This window comes from Tenrec ecaudatus, chromosome 2, assembly GCF_050624435.1.
Source record: "Tenrec ecaudatus isolate mTenEca1 chromosome 2, mTenEca1.hap1, whole genome shotgun sequence".
Classification (NCBI taxonomy): domain Eukaryota; kingdom Metazoa; phylum Chordata; class Mammalia; order Afrosoricida; family Tenrecidae; genus Tenrec; species Tenrec ecaudatus.
This window is the reverse complement of record NC_134531.1, coordinates 158,455,393-158,477,234: the sequence shown is the minus strand read 5'-3', so window position 1 is coordinate 158,477,234 and position 21,842 is coordinate 158,455,393. Positions and strand designations below refer to the sequence as shown.

The window sequence follows — 21,842 nt, the reverse complement described above, 5'->3', positions numbered from 1 at the left end:
ACTGAATACATGTCTTTTCCCTTTGTGACATAGACTCGGCTCTCTCCCTTATGCCGACGAGAACATCCAATGTTCATGCAGATCCCTTTTAAAGGCACTTAATAAATATACATTCTGGGATCTGACGGAATAGGCTGTCCTAGTTCAAACCACCTCTAAAGTCGCCTGCTCAGCAGAGGCTGTTGGGAACGTCGTGGGAAGAGTTCAAACAGGGCCCTGGAGCTCAGGCCTCTGTCCTCCACTACTGTGTGTCAGGGGCAGAGGTTTGCACCTGACCACACATTGGAAAAATCTGGGGAGCCTTCTCAATCCCACTGCCCAGGCGTGGCCCAGCAGACTGCATCGGCTCCCCTGGGGACTGCAATGCCCCCGTCCCCCCCCCCCTCCATTTTTATAAGACCCCTGAGCAGGAAGGGGAAAGGATGGTGACACAGGGCATGCTGTACAGTGAGTGGAGCTGGGCAGGGACTGAGGGCCTGGGCTTTCCGCCTGGTGCTATGTACTCATGCGCTAACAAGCCCAGGGCAAGGAAGTTGCCAACTGTCTGACACAGACATGCATCCGATTCTGAAAGGCCCTTCAAAAACCAGAGCTAACCACTTTAGGCACTGTGGTGAGGGCAGCACAGAGATGTCCTTGGAAACAAATTAAAGCTGCCACCTGTCTTGACTTACATTCCCTCGTGGGCTGGTTTCACTTTGCGTCATTTGTGTTAAGATCCCGTGGGACCTGCCTTGTCTCCCTTCGGTGAGTCTTACGATAATGGCTCTCCGTCAAAAGCAACCACCCAGAGATGAGGGCCCACAGTGGGCTACACCCCTAGGCCCCCCGATGAGTGGACCTTTCTTGGACAGGGACTGTTTGAAGGGGCTGTGGGTTCCAGGTCCTAAAAAGCAATGAATGATAAGCTGGATCTCGTCGAGTCTGGAGAGATGGGCTGCCTACAATAGTGTATTGAGAAGGGTCCTGAGGTGGAACAGAGGTTTATGGGAAAGGACGTCACATTGATTAATAATGTCTGCCCTGGGCACGGGAACAGGCGTAGCGCCTGCATGCTTCCAGCCTGGGCTAGCAGATGCTGGGACCACCCTGAGACCCCTGCTGGTATCACCTGCTACCAATGGAAAACCACGTTAATAAAGCCACATTTCCAATTGCCAAGGACTCTCCACATCCTTAGTCATTTTCACTATAGCCCTGGGAGTTGGGTCTTTATGGAGGGAAAACCTGGGGCCACGTCATGTGGCTAAGACCCCACATCATGTCCACTGAGGCTCCCAGGTCCTCACTGGCCTCCTGAAACCATCCAGAGTCCCCTCGGGTCTCCTTCGACCAGGAAACAAGAAGTCAAGACATTACCTAACTTGCCGGCCCGCCACACCTTGAATCACCCACTTTGTGGGGCACTTCCTCTATGATTTGCATGCACTTGGCCCTGGGAACACAGCTCCAGTGAACAAATGCTGCCAAGCGCCTCCTGCACTCCTCCTCACACGCCCTGAAAATCCCCTATCCCCTGGAGCGCCCGGCATTTGCCTACCTGCATTCCAGGACTGTGACTTCACACTCCCACCCAGGGGCCAGCCAAGAGGCTCCTGGGAGCCCGCCACTGCACTGAGCTTCCCCTGCAGGGGGTCTGGGTTCCCAGGAGGCAGGGCAGACAGTGAGTGGTGTCTCCTGGAGGGGAACTCAGTCCAGGCAATGAGCATTCGCTGGGCTGCACAGACAGGCCCTGGCGGGGCACAGCTAAGATGGCCTGGAAACTGCAAACACATCGTGGCTAGCCAGTGGACTGGGGCCTGCCCACCGCGGCATGGTGATACCAGGCTGCACTGGCACGTGTGGTCCCAGGGGTAGTTACAGCATACTCCATGCCCACCCACCTCTCCTGGTGGCCTTCTGGGTGCCTGTCACCCGACCCTAGCAACCCCCTCCCCTACCTTCCTTGCCTCTCTGCCCGTGTCCAGCATGGGCACTAAGGTGGGCACCTAAGAGAGCAGTCTCCAGCCCCAGGGTGCTGGGCTTGGGTCCCTGGCCAGGAAGCTGGAGGGCACGTAGCCTCTCTGTCCATTTGCATCCACAAGACTCCACTCCGCATTCCCCTTCTTGTCCTGGGCCTCCAGGATAGTCACCGGCTGGCCCGCCTGCAGAGTCACTTCATGGCTGCTCCTGGCCACAAAGGGGTACAGTGCCACCACCTGCAACACACAGGGGAGGCACCCGACAGTCAGGGCGGGCAGACAGACAACCACTACAGAGGCCACCTGCCTGAGACACTCCCCAAGCTCACCCTTTGTGCCGCAGGCAAAGACTGCTGCTGCTGCTGCTGCTACCGGTCCGTGTGCTAAGTGCCAGGCACTGTGCTGACACCTGACTTGGTTTGGGTTTTCCCAAAAGTGCTGGCACTTTATTTGCTCCATTGTCCCAATCACTCTTGGAGACCCTACAGGACAGGGCAGAACTGTCCCTGGGGGGTTCAGAGGGACTGAAACCCTTTACAGTAGTAGAAGGCTTTATCATTCTGCTGTGGGGCCACAGGTGGTCCAGGCTACCTGGGTGATTCGATGGAGGTGAGTTTTTATGTGCCCCACTCTCATCCCTCCCAAAAGAGACTTGCGACTCAGAGGAGTCAACTGATCCCAAATCACACAACAGAACTAGGCTGTCAGCCACATGACCTCAGAAGGGGGTGCTCTTGACCTGTGGCTACACCTCACCTGAGCAGAGGACGGACACCCTTCTCCTTGGATCTAAGGGTCCCACCTGCCCAGGGCAGTCTCCCAGGCTGGGGCAGAGATGGCTGCTCGGGAAGGACGTTGAAATGGAAAAAGGATTGGAACACGGTCTCCAGCTCCACACTGTCCCCTGCCTGCTGCTTCCGGCCACACTGGGCCCCTGTCTTTCCTACCTCTGGGCCTCCCCAGGAGCTGGGCCTGCTTTCTGGAGAGTTCTCAGCCCCTTCCTCAAGCCATTCTATCTAAAAAGCAGCATCCTCCTCAGAAAAATGGCTTGGGAGCCTCTTATGCCGGGGCCGTAGCAGCTATTGCTGCGGTGGCTTGCCAATGATCGGCAAGGTTATCCCATTCATCATTGCGTTCCTCCTGACCAGCATTCTACGTTTGAGGAAGGCCTCAGGTCTCTCATCTAGCGCAGTGCCTGGGCCAGGGCGGAGGGATCAAATGCACAAGACTGACGGAGCCCACCAAGGAACGCCCCCAACCCTGCGGGATGTGGGAGGGGGAAGGGGGAAGAGGGCAGCCCAACAAGTCACACGGCAGGTCACAGTTCCCCTGGTCCCACCCTGGTCAAGACGCCCTGGTGGCACAGCGGTTTCAAGCTCAGCTGCTCACCAATAGAGGTCAAGTTCAACCCTGTCAGTGGCTCGGCTCCCAAGATTTGTAGTCTGGTAGCCCCGTGGGCAGTCCTGCTCTGTCCTGCAGGGCCACTGTGAGTCAGAACCAGCCCAAGGCACCCACCACCTCCACCACCCCAGGTCAGGACACCAGACCTCCAAATAGGTGACTACCAACAAGTTGATTCCGACGGAGTGACCCTATCAAGGGCAGAGGTCTCCGAGGTTAAATCTGTACCGGAGCAAGCAGCCTCATCTTTCTCTCTTGCACCAACGGGTGGGTTTGAACTGACGATCTGATGGCTAGCAGCCAAGGTGTGACCCACTATACCACCAGGGTTCCCAGACAAAGTGGGGGTGGGGGCAATGAGAGTCACGCCCATCCCTCCTGACTCACCTGGGTCATGGTTGGGACAGAGGGTCCTGGGGCCATGGTGGGCTCTGGTGTTAGGGGTCGGGAATGCTGCTGCCCCCTGGGCTCCTCCTCACTGGGGACGATGTTGTATGGCTCCAGCTTCCCGGCCGGCACGTAGCCCCGCTGTCCTAAGGGACACACAGGGCGTTATACACCACTGTGGGCCCCCTTCCCCACCCTTCAGTGGCTGAGGCATCCAGGGATGTAGATACCACCCCCACAGCCTCTCTGTACTACAGGACCTACAAAAGACCACCCCTTCCCCGCACATACTGTTGCCAGTTTCCGCTTACACACTCCGGGTGACAGGGAGTGGGGGGGAGCTCGTTCCTTACGACGGCAGCCTGCTCCATTCTGAACAGCTCTGACCTAGCGAGGAAGCGCTCCCTTGAACTGGTATGACACAGCATCCCTGGCCCCCAGGCTCCTCTCTGGCCACTGCCCTCTCCCGGGATGGACAGCTTTCCCTCTTTCCACGAGCAGACTCGGGCTGTGCCGCCTGCTCTCCTGGTGCATGGTGGCCCCTTCCCAAGAGCAGCTCCCCGCCGAGCGGGTGCTTCCGAATCCAGGCTGCACATTCACTCTTGTCGTTGCTTTAACTTTCACTGGGAATGGGGTGAAGGTTTACTGGGCAACAATCTTGCAGTTTTGTTTCAGCTCCTTGGCTGCAGTCCCCACCATACAGTCTCACTTATCCCATTGGCTCTGTTTCCTGCTTCCTCCCTCCTCCTGGCCAGCAGGCTGTTCTACTTAAAGGTGGGGCAGGTGAGGAGAGGAAAACCAGCCCCACCTACTGTGGCTCACTCCAAGCCAGACCAATGGCAGCAGCTGGCTTGGTTTTTTATTCAGAGGTGGGAGGCAGACTGCCCACGGACCCCTATCAATCCTGGGTCACACTAATCTGGTGAGTCCCACGTTCTATGATGGGAGGCACCCTGCTGAGCCTTACAGCCATCTGCTGCTGGGCTCACCGGAGCAGGGGCACACCCCAAAGGTGTGGCAAGTGCACAGGACAGGACATCAGGTTCCTATCACTGCAGCCAGGACCCAAGGGTGGATGCTGGAGCTCTTCATGACAGTCTGTGACGTCCTCTAAGCAGACGCTCATCTCACCTGCACAGGTGCCTGACCGAGGAGGCTGCACGGAAAGACCGCGCTCCTCTTTGGGTCTCTGCACACCCTGCTGAGCCACGCAAAGCCCTGCGCCAGCCGGGTGCCTCCAGCCCTGCGATTCCACACTGGTTCAGCCCCACCCTGGGCCTTCGCAGCCAGATTCTGGGCCTCCAGATGTCCCCTGCCCCATCCCACGACTTCTGAGGGATCGCTTTCCAGAGGCAAAGGGGCAGCCCCCCAAGTCCCACACATACCCCCGGTGTCCACCAGCCAGCGGCCACTGTTGCCCTTGGTGTCCTTGTTCTGCAGGACGGCCACGATGTGCCCCCGTGGCAGTGTCAGGTCCAGAGTCCCAGCTCCGCTGAGGCTGCTCGTCACCTGGTACAGCTTCCCGGGGCCGTACTTGCTCAGGAGGGTCTGCACCTGGCGCTCGGCCCCTGGAAGGAGTGGCTGTGGAGGGCAGGGGCAGAGACAGACACAGGGCTCTAGCTAGGGCCTCACACACTGGGAGGTCCTACCTCCGGGGTGGACGGGCGGCGTGGCCCTGAGCAAGAATTTGTCTCTGTTGGGGCAACTGTTTCTTCCCTGGTTAGTAGAAGGTTGGATCAGACGAGAAAGACCAGGGGCTTCAGGAAATCTGTGGGAAAATTCCAGGATCTTTCCCTGCCGCAGCCCCACCATCATCCTGAAGCCCCTTTGTCCACACTCTCAGGGTCTGTGGTAAGGCTGTGTCAGCCACGGTGGTGCTGTGAATGGACAGGTCAGTGCTTTGAGCCCACCGGGCTCTCCACACACACAGGCCTGACAATCCTCTCCTGGAAGGATGACAGCCGAAGTAAGCCTGAGGGGCAGTGCCCCTCTGAATGGACCAGATGGACCCACCACCATGACAGTATCTGTTACAGATGGCCTGGCAGACTCAGAAGGTGTGGTGGGCCCAAAGGCCCAGTGCCAGAGAAGGTGAACCTGTTTGGAAACCCAGGGCCCCTGTAGTCGTACTCAAGTTTAAGACCAGGTCCCATGGTCTACCATGGGCCCCACTCAAATGACCTGAGTCCTTGTAAGCGTGAGGTGGACAAAGAGACACAGACCCCCGGGAGGGCAAGTTATGGAAAAACCAGCACAAGCTGGACGGTGTGTCTCCTGGAAGCATGTGGCGCACACCAGGCCCCAGTCAATGTGAGGGTGCTCCTCTGTAGAACGTGGGCGTTGTCGTGCCAGCGAGGCCATGCCACTGTAGGGTTGCCTTAGTCGTCCATAGCTGCAGTAGTACAAGTCCCACGAGTGGAGAGAGCAGCTCGTGGCCCAGAGGACCGCCAGCAGTGGGACAGTGGGACTGCTGTGAGGCTGCCCAGCAAAAGGCCCTCCACCAGGGCAAGGTAGCTCCTGACCCCGACCACTTCTGAGCGACACAAAGACCTGCGCACACACACATGTTCCAGGGGGACACATGAGAATCGCCGATAAGCCAAGGCAGAACAAGGAACCAAGGGTGCCTAGGACGACCCGCAAGACAGGAACGAATCCATGCTAGACCCTGGTTTGGGCTTCCAGCCTCCAAAACTCCCAGGCAGGCAGTACATCCCTGCTCTTTCAGGGCACTCGCCTGTCCTATAAAGATTCACTCACTCACTGCATCGAGTCAATGCTGACTCATGCAGGACGGGGTATAACTGCCCCTCTGAGGTTCAGAGCCGTTAACCTTTCCTAGGAGTAGAAAGCTCTGGCTTAGTCCTGCAGAGGGGCTGGTGGTTTCAAATGGAAGACCCTGCAGATGGCAGCCCAATTCGTAACCCCCACGCCATTTCAGCAGTACCTGGTAACACAAGCTACAGGTCAGGACCACCAAGGACTGCCAGCAACACCGAGGGAGGAGTGGGCATGGGTGGCACGCCCTCAGTGCCTCCAGGAGTCCCCTAGATCTCAGACTTCGAACCTCCCACTCTGGGAGGGAACAAGTGCTGCTGCTGCTGCTGGGGGCATCTGCTTTGCGGTCAAGTGTCTGTCCCGGCAGCTCTAGGGGCACACAGTGTGCAGAGGCGTTGCTGAGCAGTCTCTCACTTCGCTTCTAAAACAGCTTCTAAGTCAAAAGACTTGCCGCCTGTTGGAAATTCTCCTGGCCTTTCCTTCACTTTCCCCCTCACTGCTCCCAGCAAAAGCATCAACAAGAAGGGACCTAGAGATGACTGTCCCGATTCTGGGGAAAAGCAACAAGAAACTAAAGTGCTAAATATATAAACAATAAACATATACAACACACCCAAACCTACTGCCGTTGAGTCATGGCTGACTCCTGAGAGACAACTATTATTCGCAGGTGCCCTGGCGGCTACCAGGTAAGCGCTTGGCTGCTAGCCGGACTGTCAGTGGTTTGAACCCACTGGCCACTCTGCAGGAGACAGATGTAGCAGTCTGCTCCTGTCCAGACGATAGCCTGAGGGGCAGTTCCCTCTGCCTGCACGGTTGCTGTGATACCGAAGAGAAGCAGCCACACACAACAGATGTTACACAGCCTAACAACAACAAAATGTTTTCCTTGCTGTCTTGGTTTTTAGGCCTATACCTGGGGTTCTTTGGGGTGCTGACTCAGAAGAGTATATTGGATAAACTGTATCAGTTCCAGTTTCTTAGCAATGATGTACCACTGTATTTTCAGCAATTGATAGTAATTTATTAATTCATCATCCTAGTTTTAAATAGGAGGAGAATTCAGGCCCACAAATTATAGGATAAGACAAGAGAGGTAAGAAACATTTTTAAATGAATTAGGTATTAAGAGACTTCCAAGCAAGGGAAGTTGTATATGGACCCATGGTGGCTAGTTGGCTACACATTTGAGCTGCCAATCTTAAGGTCAGTAGTTTGAACCACCAGTCCCTTTGAAGTCTTTAGAAGATGTAAGGGCTTGGAAGCCCAAAGGAGCAGTTCTTCTCTGTCCTGCAGTCACTATGAGTCAGAATTGAGAAGATGGCAGCGGCTTTCTTGATTTGGTATGGGAAGCTGTGCAATTGTGATAGGTCAGTTTCTTGTGCCAACATGGCCAATGAACACATGTGGGATTAATTGAAGAGCGGAGAGATAAATGGCTTAGTAAGCCTCGCCTTTCTTGTCTCTTGCTCTTGGACCATCAGACCAATGTGCGGCTGCCTTGCTTGTTCTGTTCCTCAATTTGCAAGCAGCACTACCTGTGGGACACCTAACCCATGGACTGTGTCGCTTTAATTTGAGGTTCCTTCAAGACCTGTTTCACCACCTTGTCATCTGGCTGACTGTCCGTGACCTGCCTTGCTGTTTGCTGCCTGTGCCCGGATAGCCTGAATGGCTTTACAGAGGACTACCCAGCAACCCTCAAGACTTGAAGGACTGCCAGTGTCTCACAGCTGTCTCATGGGAGTGAGTTACACTGAACCATTTGTATGGCTGTATAGATTAATTGTTATTTCTTATGTTGTCTATCTATATAAATATATATATAATGATTAGTGTTCTCATTTTGTTTCTCTAGAGAACCCTGTCTAACATAGCAATATATACAGAGACGACCAGTCGGCTACTGCAAAATCAGACACAGCTTGAGAAGAGTGGAAAAGAAAAGGGAAAATGGAAAAGGCACATACATGGAAGGGGTCAGGGCAATTCAGAGTGGAAAATGTAAAGCTTCATAGCAATTTGCATAAATATTTTGAAGGGTGAATTTTTCCTTCCGTTTATGCAGTACACATTTCAGAACACATTTTAATATAATGTAATCTTATAGCCAGATGGGAGCATCTTCATGTCAGTAAAGGGTTAGGGCTCTGACGGCCCACACTGGGCGGCAGAGCATGCTCTCCTCTATGTACTGTTTCACACTCACTCTCAGGCAGTGGATGTGACCCTCAGCAACCCTCCAGGGCAGAGGGGCACGGCTCCCAGGGGCTTCTGGGTGATAAATCTTTGTGGGAGCAGAAAGTCTCCTTTCTCTTGCAGAGGGCTCGGCGGGCTGGAATAGCCAGCCTTGTGGTTAGCAGTCAAACACATGATCCCCTACACCACCAGGGTACAGGATTTATTGTACAGTAACTCTCATGTCTGGTCTCTTTTGCCTACTATTCAGTTCCTGATACAGGTCAAGTGAAAGTTCCAAGTTCATGTAACGGACACTGTTCAAATATATCTTTGGATCCAGGACACAGTGTAAAGTATAACTTGACTTACATATTTAGTACAACATATATATATGTGTGTGTGTGTGTGTGTGTGTGTGTACACATGAACACAATGCTACCCTAACAGACGTTGCTCTGTGTTGTTATTATTTCTGGGTAGGCAGACACTGGGTGTGGTGTGTCCTTCAGGCCAACTGAGCTGGAGCTCTGACATCCCCCCATCCTGACGTGGATGCCACACCAAGATCAAGCAGCAAGAGAGGGTGATGTTTCAGGCAAGAAACATCAAGAAGTGCAGAGGCGCTTGGGGCAGGCTCTTTGTTTTTCTCAGAAGTGCGTTGTAGGAAAGCAGGTAAACAAACTTCTGCCTTCCATCTCCAGTCTGTCAGGCCAGCACCTGTGCAGAGAGCAGCAGTGCCCAGGCGGAGCCCCAGAAGAAGGCAAGGCGGGCAAAGACAGCACGAGAGCTGCCCCTGCCCAGCGGTCCGCCTCCCTTCCGCCGGCTTCTGTGTGGTTGGATGCCGCGGTGAATTCCCACTCCAGGTGAGCCCCTATGTCAGGGCACGGCTGTCCCAAGGGGTTTTCTTAGCTTTAACGTTTACGAGAGTGGATCACCAGGTCTTGTCTCTCGCAGAGCCATGAGGTGGGTTTGAGCATCAACCTTTGGTTAGCAGCCGAGCATGGAACCCCGGGGTCCCCAGACTATGTACTGGAGCTAGATAGGTCTGCCGGGCAGAGGCCATGTGCGGGGAAGCGACAGCAGCAATGGGGTGTGGATTTCTTCCAACCCATTTTAACCCACGTGCCACACATCCTGGCATCATGGGCGTTGTCATTCGGTGCTCGTTTGTTGCTTTGTTTCTAAGTGTCTGTAATAAACGCAGTGCTGTTGAAGTTGTCCGGCATTGCCAAGCCCCTTGGTCGGTCTGCAGGTTACACACGGGCAGAAGGAGTGTTCTGGAGTTCTCATCCTGTGCCATGTTAGCCGTGGTTTATTTTGATCCACGCTGTCCAATGCCTTGGCATCATCAGTAAAAGACAAATAGACACCTTTCTGGTAGTCTCTGCTTTCTGCCCAAGATGCTCTGACGTTCGCAACGATATCCCGCACTCGCATCCTCTGCTGAATCCAGCGGGAGTGTCCGGCAGCGCCTGCTCGGTGTACTGCTGCAGCCATCTCTAAATGACCTCCCTGGGAGTTTCCTTGCATGGGATGTGAAGGATACTGTGACAATGTCCTTATTCTTTCAGGTCACTTGCTTGGGAATGGGCACAAACATGGATTTCTTTCTGTCGGCTGGCTGCGTGACGGGCTTCCAAATGTCCTGGCAGCGCTTCCAGGGCTGCCTCCGCTGGTGAAGCATTTCACGTGGTATTCCAGTATTCCTGGGGCCCTGATGTTTGCCAATGCCTTTACTGCAGCTAGGATTGCTTCCTTCAGCACCACCGGTCCTGGATCTACGCTACCTCTTGAAATGGTGGAACGCTGACCAGTTCTTTTAGGTCTTATGACGTGTATCCCTCCATCTCCTTTGGAGGATTCCCGCATCATTCGATGGTTTGTCCATGTTGCCGCTGTTAGCTGCTGTCGTTGCCAGTTCCCAGTTACTCTGTGCACATCAGAAGCACGGCCTGGTCCTGGGCCGTGCTCACCATTGTGCCTGAGCCCATTTTGGGAGTCACTGTGTCACACTCTCTAGTCAAAAGTCTTCCTCTTGCTCACGGTACTTCCCTCTCTCTCTTTCTTTTTTGGTTAAGGATAGATAGAAGAAGAATAATATACAGATCAAATAATTACAAATAATGAGTAAGAAAGAAAGAGCACCATCAATATTTTAAAAGCCAAGGAAGAAAACTATTTGTCATGGAACAAGCAAGAGATACTTGCACCTAGAACAAATTCAGGTTGGTCAAGGGACCTAGTATCAAGTTTGATCCAGCATAATCAAGACTACAATGATTTCTGTCTGAAAGTAAGGCTGTTCGCGACCCTTGCCCGGGACTAGAGGGGGTCTGCCAGAAGCTTAATCTGACCAGATACTCTGCAGATGGGTTTGGGGCTCCCGCAGTCCTCCACCGCCTTCTACAAATTGGGCGTTCACAATTCAAGCTCTGATACTTTTCCTTTAGTCATATTTGGGTTTTGCTATTATTATCTTTGGATCACACAGGATGGTGAGCTTCTTCCATGTGGACTTAGTTGACACCTCGCTTGGATGGCTGCTTCTTTGAATACAAGCCTTTAAGACCTCAGACACGATTCGGATTGATAGCCGGGCATCATCTGCTTTCTTCATCACACTTTGCTATAGAACCCTTGATCTTCAGTGATCATTTCATGAAGGTGAGTATTGAGCAGGACCATGTTAACAGAACCAACTATTCTTGGACTGGGGCTAGAGTTAAGTCGGGGCCCAGACCCATCTGTTTGTCCATGGAATACGCACGACTCAGGTTTGGCAGTTGTCTAATGAAAAAAAATCAAACCCCCATGAGCCCAACTACACCAACAACAGCCACAGACCAGCCAGCAAAGAAACAAGAAAATAACACACACACACAATGCAGGAAAACAAAAACCCATAGAAACCAAAAATTAAAATATTGCCGGTCGTCCCCCTGGGGTGTAAGGCGACTGCACTGATAGCATCAATGTTCCCAAGGACACAGCCCTCCGGACACTGTCAGCATGAGGAGTCCATGCAAATGCAGTTCCCCGGTGTCCACTGTACTTCTACTTTACAAGAATGATGTCCAAAGTGCGTGAGACAGAATCTTGTCACCCTTGCATTCTCCCATAGACCCCTTCACTCCAGCCAACTCAAGACTTGATTTCTTTTCTTCAGTTTTTTCCACTTGAGAAATGTTGAGCCTTCTTCCCTCTCGGGCTTCTAACTCCACGTCCCTGCACATCTCTCGGTAATACTTTGTCTTCTCCAGCTGCCTGCTGAAAATCCCTGTTCTTCATGGAACACATCAGGATGATGTGCATGGATTCCTTTTCAAATCCTGTGAACATGTCTTTGGCTTGTTTTAAGTAGAGGAAGAAGGTTCTGTATTTGAGCGCCTGTCATGTGCTTTATTTATTTATTTTTAAATCATTGTATTGGGGGCTCGTACAGATCTTATCACAATCCATCCATCCGTCCATCCACTGTGTCAAACACATTTGTACATTTGTTGCCATCATCATTCTCAAAGCATTTTCTTTCTCCTTGAGCCCTTGGTGTCAGCTCCTCATTTCTGTTCCCCCCCCCCCCCCCCCCGTGCTTTTCTGCTCCCTCCTCTTTCCCCAGTCACAGGGCACATGGCATCTCTGCTAGGCCACGACTCTCACTGGGGAGTGGGAGGTGGGGACCACTGTGGACCAAAGGTGGGGGGGGGGGCGGTTAGCCTTCCCAATTTGGGTGAACACTAGCCCCTGGTGGTCTTTGATGCCACAGGAAGACCACCAAGGAACTGAGGACAAGAAGCTGAGCTTTCCCCGGAGCCTCCAGAAAGCAACCTTCCCCTCGAGCTAGTCTCTTCATTCTGTCCAGCTCTACAGAGATCGACTCCCCTTCAACCTTCACTATTCTGGGGGACCTTGGGGGCCATCTCCTGACCCTTCACCTCTTACCTATGGGTCACATCTCCCCCCCCCCCCAACTGATCGTCAAATCCAGGCTTTGGCATAGTCTGGCAGGCCCAGCTCTTTCGGTTACTTTGAAGACATATCCTTACTAATGGAAACAGGTCGCCCCAGGCGGGAGTGGGATGAGAGATGGTCCATTGCGGAGGCTGCGGTGGAGGAGCTGCATCAGGACGTGCATGAACTGCTGGATGTGAAACTGCAGTCCGCTCTGTAAACCCTCACCTCATTCATGACAGACTTAAACTAAATAACAAAAATAAAACGCGCAGGATACCCTGGGCACTCTCCAAGTGAGCTGAAGTTACCTTTTCCTTGTAACTTAGAGAACAAGACGCTTCATTTATTTTTAAAAGCATTTGGCCAGCTTTAACAACTATAATACAGTTGAAATATTATCCTTCAATTAAAAAAAGCACAAATTAGTGATGTATTTTCCACCTTTGTCTTTATCTGAAGTGCTTCCACTTGAGGCGAGCAGACCACAGGTGGTGAGGACACGGGGTCGCTTTGATGATGGGCTGAGGAAGGGCCATGGCCGTTACACTTGCTGACGTCGTCGTCCTCAGGTGCCACCAAGTGAGCTCCAGCCCAGAGCCACCCTGCGCACAACAGACCAGAACACTGCCCGGTCCTGCGCCGTCCTCACGCGGTTCCTATGCCAGAGCCCAGGGTGCCGGCGCGGAGTCAGTCCATCTCCTTGAGGGCCTGCCTCTTTCCCCGCCCTCCACTTAACCAAACGTGAAGTCCTTCTCCAGGGATGGGCTCTCCAGACACTATGCCCAAAGCAGGTGAGATTCCAAGCCTTGCCATCCTTGCCTCTGGGAGCACTCAGGCTGCACTTCTTCAGGGCAGATGGTGTGTCCACGGTGCTTTGCTGAGGAAGGGCCGCAGTGAGGGGTGCGGACATCACTTGCCCTCTTTTATCATTTTACTGGCATGAAATGTTTGCCTTTTCTCATTTTCTCTATTCTGTTCTCCTGCTCATTGACTATGCAGAGTTTATACATCCCGGGTTCATATCTTCACTTGCACCACCCCCCACCTTACTCCCAGCTCACAGTGAGATATGAAAGGGAGAGAAAAATTTTAGGTTATTATGGACGGAATTGTATCCCTCAAAAAAAATGTTGTTGGAACCCTAGGCCCTGTATGTGGTGTGTGTGTGTGTGTGTGTGTGTGTGTGTGTGTGTGTGTGTGTGTGTGTAAAATCCCATTAGGATTAGGGCTCTCTTTGTTACATAAATTGTAACGGCAATTGTCAGTTGTGTCTCAAACCCTCCCTTTGAGATGTTCAGAGCAGACTGGGCACAGATGGAAGGCAGACACCATGCCACAGGAAGACCACCAAGGAACTGAGGACAAGAAGCTGAGCCTCCGGAAAGCAACCTTCCCCTCGAGCTAGTGCCTCGAATTCAGATGTCTAGCCTCCTCATCTGTGAGTGGATACACTTCTGTTCCTTCAAGGCTCCCACTTGTGGTATTTCTGTCACCGCCATGGTAGGAAGCAAGACACATGGCTCACCAGGAACTTGGGGAAAGAAAGGGGCAGGAAAGGGGGCATCAAGCTCACCCTGTGAGCAGGGGCGTGAGCAGGTTTCGGGGGGGGCAGACACTCACTTGAAGGCTGGGAGGTGGCAGCACTTTCTCAAAGTTCTCACGGAAGGCGTGCAATTGGTGACTGGTCTGGCTCAGCACATCCTCCACAAGCTTCCTGAAGTCGGCCTCGGAGATGTGGTAGTGGGGCAGCTGGGTGGGAGACAGACACGTCAGCAGAGGGGCAGAGATGCACGCGGGAAGCGCGCGCACACACACACACACACACACACGAGCCCCAGGTCTGCTGTCAGGCTCACCTGTTATCTTTGTCTGCCTCCTGCCCTACTTTCCCGGGTTCGAGCTGATACCTGCACACTTCAACACCCAGACTGTCGACATACAATGGAATCTTCCTCGGTCATCAGGAGAAACACAGTCCCGGGACAAGGGATGAACCTGGGAAGCATGCTGAGTGCGAGAAACCAGGCGCAGAAGGGGACGCGTGTTGGATGAGTCCTGAGGTGTGGGGTGTCTGGAATAGGCGAGGGTACTGGGTTCCATGTGTGTCAGTGGTTTGTACCCAAGGGGAGGAGGTTGGGAAGAAGGGGGCGTAGTTCAGGAAGCAGTGAATATGTACTAATGGGATATAATGTTGTCCCTTATGGTTAAGGTAATTAATGTAACTGAATGATATGTGTAAAAATGATGGATGGGCAAATTTTAAGTTGCACAAATATCATTTATTTAAAAAGAAGTGTCCTTTTATGGGGGTCCCCTATGGGGGTGCCTTGAAAGGCTCTCCCACAGGTCTGGCTGATGTAGCTGCTGTCCTCCTGTCCATAGTGATCAGACAGACAATGGATCAGTCAGAATTCATGAAATAAGAGCCAGTGTAGAGCAAGTGTAGAACCTAGGAGGCAGATGTGGGAGCTCCCCAGGGCGTGGCTCCTGTGGGCCACTCGGCTCCCATGGCAGTGCCAGAGAAAGGACCAGAGAAAGATCTGGAAGCAGCTGGGTTGTCTTTGCTAGCTCAACGACCATCTTCCAGGCTCTAAAATAAAAGTTTGGGTTTGGAGGTCACGCTGCAGAAGACACGACCTTGCAGCATTGCTGACGAGGATGAAATCCTACAGCTGTCCATTCGAATGACACCTGAGCCTAACTGGGAAAAACCCACACCCCAACCCCCAAACCTTTCAGCAGCATGATAAGCGCAGCACCCCCTTCACGGGAGAAAGAGGGGGCTTTGTACTTCCATAAGAGTTACTGTCTCAGAAACCTCCAGGGCCAGTGCTACCCTGTCCTGTGGGGTCGCTGTGATTCGGCATCGACTCCAAGGCCATGAGGGTTTAGTTTGGCTTTTGAGTACACTTTCCGTGGGAAGTTCCCCTGAGGCTTAGAGCACGAGCAGTGAGCTCGGTGGCTGAGCCCACACACTGGGGTGAGCTGCCAGGGCTCAAATCTTACCGCCAGCTGTGGGACCCTGCCCCCCACCCCAGGTTGAAATGAGAATGGTAATAATAACGCCGACCTTAGCAGGACTGTGGAGCGGATTCGCTGAGATCATGCACAGGAGGGGCTCTGAACAGGGGTGCAGAAGCCCTCTCAGAGATGGCTGCTGGAAGCAGAGCTGGCAGTCGCAACGCCAGGCCGCAGCATGTACTCCTGACTTTACACAGGGGCTAGTCCAGGGATCGGCCCTGGCTCTGCCACCACCCCACTCCATCTGCATCTGCGTGCCCGAGCCTGGAAGCAGTGGGACCCCCAGTGCTCTGCCTCACCGCCTGATTCCATTGGGAAGGGAGGGCAGACAGGAGGGAGGTCTATCGCGACCCCTGATCAGTGGTGGATGAGGCTGCAAGGCCCTGACTGACCACCAGCCTGAGCCGCCCAGTCCCGGAGGCTTCACTGACCTGGGCGGAGCTGGCCTCTGCGCTCTGGAGCACCTGCCGCGCGAGGTCCTGCTGCAGAGTCACGAAGGTGTGCAGGATCTGACTCAGCCACCGCACCGCCAGCTGGTTAAACTGTGGGAGCTCGGCCACCAGCATGGAGTGGAGGGCCTGGTATGTGTGCCGGGCCGCCTCCTCCTCATAGCTCACGCTGCCCACCTCCAACAGCTTCTCTTCCAGGCGCTCAAAGTCCAACAGTTTGTCCAGGCGCTTCTTGATCAGGTTCTGAGGGCCAGCGAGGGCTTTGGCCAGGCTGCACAGTGGCCGCCATACCAAGCCTTCCAGCCGCTGCTTCTGCAGGGAGAGCGGAGCTTAGGAGCCTTGCCAGGAGGTGGCAGGGCACAGGCACTGGGCAAAAAGCCTACGGAAGCACCTAGGTCCCCACCAGCCAGCATGTGACCTTTAGCATGTGATTTAACCTCTCTAGGCCACAATGTCCCCGTCTGGAAAATGGGGACAATGCATACAGTTAGCTTTGCAGAGTGTCAGCATTCATATCCTTACTATGCAAAGAGTAGAGAATGACGGACAAGAACATAGACGTTGGGGCTCCCATCCCAGCGGGGCATTCACCATCTGGCTGATCTGGGGGTGTCATCATCTCAGAGCCTCAGCCAAGGGCTGGGGCTATTCAGAGTTCCTACTCCATAAGCCCTGTTGTTCAATGAGCTAAGGAACCCTGGTGTGCTGTGGTTATGCTTTGGGCTGCTAACCACAAGGTCAGCAGTTCGAACCCACCAGCCACTCCTCGGGAGAAAGACTTGGCTTTCTACTCCCATAGGGAGCTGCAGTCTCTGAAACCCACAGAGGCAGTTCTGCTCTGTGCTGTGGGCTTGCTAGGAGTCATAATCGGCTCGATGGCAGTGAGTTTGGTTTTTAAAGAGTATAAAAGGCTCAGCACGATGTCAGACCGACATTGAGACCCTGTGCAGGTGAAATCAGCTGCCGTCCAGCTGAGTCTGACTCGTGGCAACCCACGTGTCTCAAAGAACTGTTCAGAGGTTTCCCAGACTGGGAGTCACACAGAGACCACCAGGCTTTTCTTCTCGGACACATCTGAGTGGACTCGAACCGCCAATCTTTGGGTTAGCAGCCAAATTCATGAGCTGTTTATACCATCAGGCCCTCCCAACAGGTGTGAGGTGCGATCACTTTGACCCAATGGCTGAAGGTGGTTATGCATGTCACGGTCATGCAAGGAGCATGCCTTCTTCATACGATTCCTGTCGACCCTGCCACCACCTCACCAAGACAGAGGAATGGACGTTCCACTTACAAACTCCAGGAAGGCGTCTAGCTGCAGCTTCCTCACCAAGAGGCAGTACTGCGCCACAGGCCCCTTGGGGATGTCCAGGTGATGTTCATGCAGCCTAAAGCGGAGGAAGGCCTGTCCCAGGAAAACGAGAGGCGTCCGACAACAGGGCATCATTTCTGGGCATCCCGGGGCCACCCGTCCCTGCACAACTTGCAGGCGATTCCATCCTTGCATAGGCTGTATGACTACAAACTCTCCCTGAGACTGGGTTGCACGTCTCCCATCTCCTCCAGTGTATCCCAAACCTCAGGCGTTTGCCTGCCCACCAGCTTTCCCGGGCTGTGATCTTGACGGAGCAGGTGGCCAGGTGTTTGGGCCTGTGGAGCTCGGGGTGGGCTCAAACCACTGACCGTTCTCCCCCTCTGCCTCCCCCTCTCCACGGACATGATGCAGCCAAAACAAAGCCCTGGTGTTCTTCAGACCTGCTGTGAGGCATGAATCTTAAAAACCATGGTGCTAAATGCAGGAACCCAAACATGAGGACCTGCGTATTAGTTAACCCCACTGAGGTGATGCAGCTAGACTTGGCTTATGCACGCAGGCAGGGGTTTATTCGTGGTTACCATGCGCTGCAGCAGGGAAGGGAGTGGAGTTTAACGGCTCAACAGGTAGTTGAGTTTCCTAATGGGCAGCTAGGAGCTCCTGGTGGCATTGTGGTTACGCAGGTCAGCGGTCTGAAACCACCAGCCCCTCCCCGGGAGAAAGAGGAAGTGTCTCCACCCCTAACTCACAGGGGCAGTTCGACCTGCCCTGGAGGGCAGACCCTCAATGGCTATGAGTTTGGTGTTGGTTTCAGGTGTGGAGGATGGAAACGTTTGAGAAGCAAGCAGAGGGGCAGTCGCACACTGCGGTCTCTATCGAGGGTGCCACACTCACGCATGGTTCGAGGGCTAACGTTTCTGTGTTGGAGACATCTTACCACCATAAAGGGAAATCAGACCGGAAGACTCTAATGGAGGGGAAGAGGCCACCTTGCTGATGGCGCCATGAAGGCAAAGCCAATAATAAAGCCCAGAAATAGTTGCCATGAAAAGGAAACAATGTTACTAGATCCTGCCGGGCTAGCTTGCCTGCTGGAGACTCCTCGGTCAAAGCCGCAAATGAGGCAGGGGCAGGTTTAAATGAGGGAGCCGCTTTCTCACGCCCCGCCACGCTGTCTAACAACGCAACTCTGAACCGCAGATATTCTGGTGCTCCCCAAGACCCGTCTCCCCTGCAGAGCCAGATTTAACCCTCAGCACCCAGTACCGGCAGCCCCTGCTCTGGCTCTGGGCAGCAGAGCGGGGTCCCTGCTATGCAAATTCTTCTCCGGGGGTACTGGGGGGAGTGTGATGAAGCAGGGGGACCTGACACACATGGAGGAGGGTGGGCCGGTGAGCTTCCTCCTCTGACACATTCCCCCTCCAAGGTCCATCCCCAAAGATGTCACTGTCTCCGACTGAGCTGGTCTGTGCAGACAAACGCAGTGGAGACCAAAGTCACCGCTGAACGGGCAGGATGTGTGGAATGAGTCGGTATCGATGACAGGAATGAGGGACTGGCCTCTGTTTGCAAACTGTTTTCTGGGGCCTGCTTAACATTTAGTTTTTACTTTAATTCACAATTCACATTTTTAAACCGGGAGGTTTCACCTAAGTCTTAATGTCGAGGGTGTATTGCCCTCGCCCCCTGAAAACCAGCCAGGCAGCCACGTCAGGCCCAGCTTCCCGCAGCAACAGCTCACCAGAGCCCAGTAGTCCTCACTCGTTCATTCACTTGTTCAAATGGCAACTAGTCAAGCACCTGTGCACCTGACTCGCTCCCAGGATCAGCCTAGTCCCTGAAGCCCCCAGGTTGGTGTCCTCTGCTCCAGGTCTGGCAGGGTCCTGCAGAGCAGCTCTGACTGGTGAGCTTTGGCACTGCCCAGATGAAGCCTTGCCCCTCGCGTGAGCCCAAGGAGCAGGTGACATCATCAATTCAGTTCCTAGAGCTCACGGACTCCCAAACTTATCTGGCCTCCTGCCTCCTTTTCAGGAAGAAAAAAATTCCTCAGGGCCTTCCTAGAAATTAAAAATGCTTGCATGATAGCCCCCTTAGCCCAGGATAAAGTGTAGGTTAGAGTGGGCTTTGGCAGCCCACCTGGACAGTCCCAGCGCCACCCCCCAGGGGCAGCATCACCCACTTGGGGAACCACTGCTCTAGCTGGTGCCTTGACTAGTTTATCCCGTGGGCCCCAAATGACTCCTCTGGGGAGCCAGACCCACAGGCCCCGCCCATGATTAGCTCTGCAGATGCTCACCCCCAGATTATCCAGATAGGCAGCCAGGTTGCTCCGGAGCTCGGTCACACATAGTGACACCCAGTGGAATCTCTCCTCCAAGTCATCAAATTCCTTGTCTTCCATCTGAAAGCGGTCAGTTGCACACATGAGGGCAAAGAAAATCCACAAGGGGGCAGTGTAAGCCTACCATCCACATTCCAAGTCCAGCCTCCCTGCCCAGTGGGATGGTTAAGAGGCAGGGTAGTTCAGTGGTTTTCCATTCAGACACCCAAGGTTCATTCATTCCATAGTTCTATGTCTGTGTTCTCATCTGAAAAATGGGGTTAAGGAGAAGGCCTACTTCCTGTGGAAGCTCACCAATCATGCCTGGCTCAGAGTAAGCACTCCATCAGCTTGAGATGCTACTGTAGCACCCGGAGAACCATTGCTTGCCCAGACCCAGAGACCGGCCCTGCTCTGTGAAAAGGCGCTGGAGAAATGTAGAGCAAGACTCAGAGCAGAAGCCCTGCCCTGGCTCTCTCTATATATTTTTTAATCAACAACATCACCTGTTATTCCTTTTTTAAAATTTTAAATAAATTATTTTATTGGGAACTCTTACAGCTCTTATTCCAATCCATACATCAGTTGTATCAAGCACATTTGTACATATGTTGCCATCAACATTTGAAAAACATTTTCTTTGTACTTGAGCCCTTGCTATCAGCTCCTTTTCCCCCCTCTGTCCCCCACCCTCCCTCTCTCGTGGACCCTTGATAATTTATAAATTATTTTTATTCTCATATTTTATACTGCTCACTATCTCCTGTCACCCACATTTCTGTTGTCCATCCCCTGGGGTGAGGGGTGTACATCAGAATCAGGTTGGAACCCCTGCTTTGCCTCTTCATAGTTGTGCGGAGTTTGGAAGTCACTTCACTTCTTCTGCCTCAGTTTCCATATCCCCAAAGGGTGCTCCCACCCACTGCCCGCCCCACTGAGCAGGGCACTAGGCGGAAACTTACTCTGGGCACCAGCCCTGCCTCCTGCTTCAGCAGCTGGCTCAGCCGCGTGGTCTTCTTGGAGAGCGTGTGCGTGTTAATTCGGGCCAGCCGCTCCCGCAGGGTCAGCTGCTCCGCCCTCATGTACTTGGAAGCTGCTCAACAGAGGAGGAGGAGGAGGAGAGGAAGGTGACCAGAGCACAGCCAGCACAGCCCGCTACTCCAACATGGACTTATCCCACACTGTAGAGTCGAGTAGTAAAAGCCCTGCTCTTGGAGTCCTGAACGCAGTGTTCTTACCTGCGGCGCTCTGGCCAGTCCCCATTTCCTAGGCCGCACCCTCACTTGGGGGATGAAGTGAGCCAACTCACAGGGCTGCAGGAGGATCATCTAAGACAGTGCTTCTCAACCTTCCTAATGCCGTGACCCTTTCATGTTGGGGTGACCCTGCCTCCTGCATCATACAATTATTTTCGTGGCTACTTCATCACTGTCATTGTGCTACTGTTATGAATCAAACAACCCCTGTGAAAGGGTCGCTCGGCCCCCACAAGGGTGGCGACCCACAGGTTGAGAACCGCTGATCTAAGATGATGGTCTGAAGGTCCTTTCTAAAAGACCAGGCCCCAGAAAGAAGTGATCCACATGAGGCCCCGAGCCACAGTTAGCCAGGCCGTGCTGGGACCGTCACTCCTGCCTCCCAGCTCAGGACTGTCCACCTGCCCACCTGGTACAGGAGCAGCAAGGAGGAGAGGCAAAGCTACCAGATGGATCCAGTGAGGGCAGGCATAGCTGGGGCCTAAGCTTGAAGACAGGAGCCCTGGTGCTGTGGTGGCTATTTGTAGGGCTGCTAACCACAAGGTCAGCAGTTCAAAACCACCAGCTGCTCTGCAGAAGAAAGAGGAGACTGTTGACTCCCAGAAAGAGTTATGGTCTCAGAAACCCACCGGGGATGTTCTACCCTGTCCTATAGGGTCATTGAGAGCCAGAATCAGTTCCATGGCAGGAAGTTTGGCCTCTGGGAAGCTTGAAGCATGGCTGTCCCTTAGCAGCACTGACATGGTTTCTCATTTCACCTGACTTAGAAACGGGGCTCAATGCCACCCTCAGAGGGCTGTTGACATGGATCAAACCCAACAA

General features: G+C 53.5%; 1 protein-coding gene across 1 annotated transcript in view; it reads right to left on the bottom strand.

Annotated features, from left to right (window-relative positions):
• Positions 1-1,988: 1,988 nt before the first annotated feature.
• The window catches only part of ARHGEF37 (Rho guanine nucleotide exchange factor 37), a 35,267-nt gene continuing 15,413 nt past the window's right edge, over positions 1,989-21,842 (bottom strand). Inside the window, exons 5-12 of the mRNA XM_075543155.1 lie at positions 20,727-20,857; positions 19,741-19,845; positions 17,424-17,534; positions 16,112-16,441; positions 14,280-14,408; positions 5,135-5,330; positions 3,750-3,895; positions 1,989-2,198 (exon numbers count right to left, since the gene is read on the bottom strand). Coding sequence (XP_075399270.1) covers positions 1,989-2,198; positions 3,750-3,895; positions 5,135-5,330; positions 14,280-14,408; positions 16,112-16,441; positions 17,424-17,534; positions 19,741-19,845; positions 20,727-20,857 — 1,358 coding nt within the window. The remainder of the gene's footprint in view (positions 2,199-3,749; positions 3,896-5,134; positions 5,331-14,279; positions 14,409-16,111; positions 16,442-17,423; positions 17,535-19,740; positions 19,846-20,726; positions 20,858-21,842) is intronic.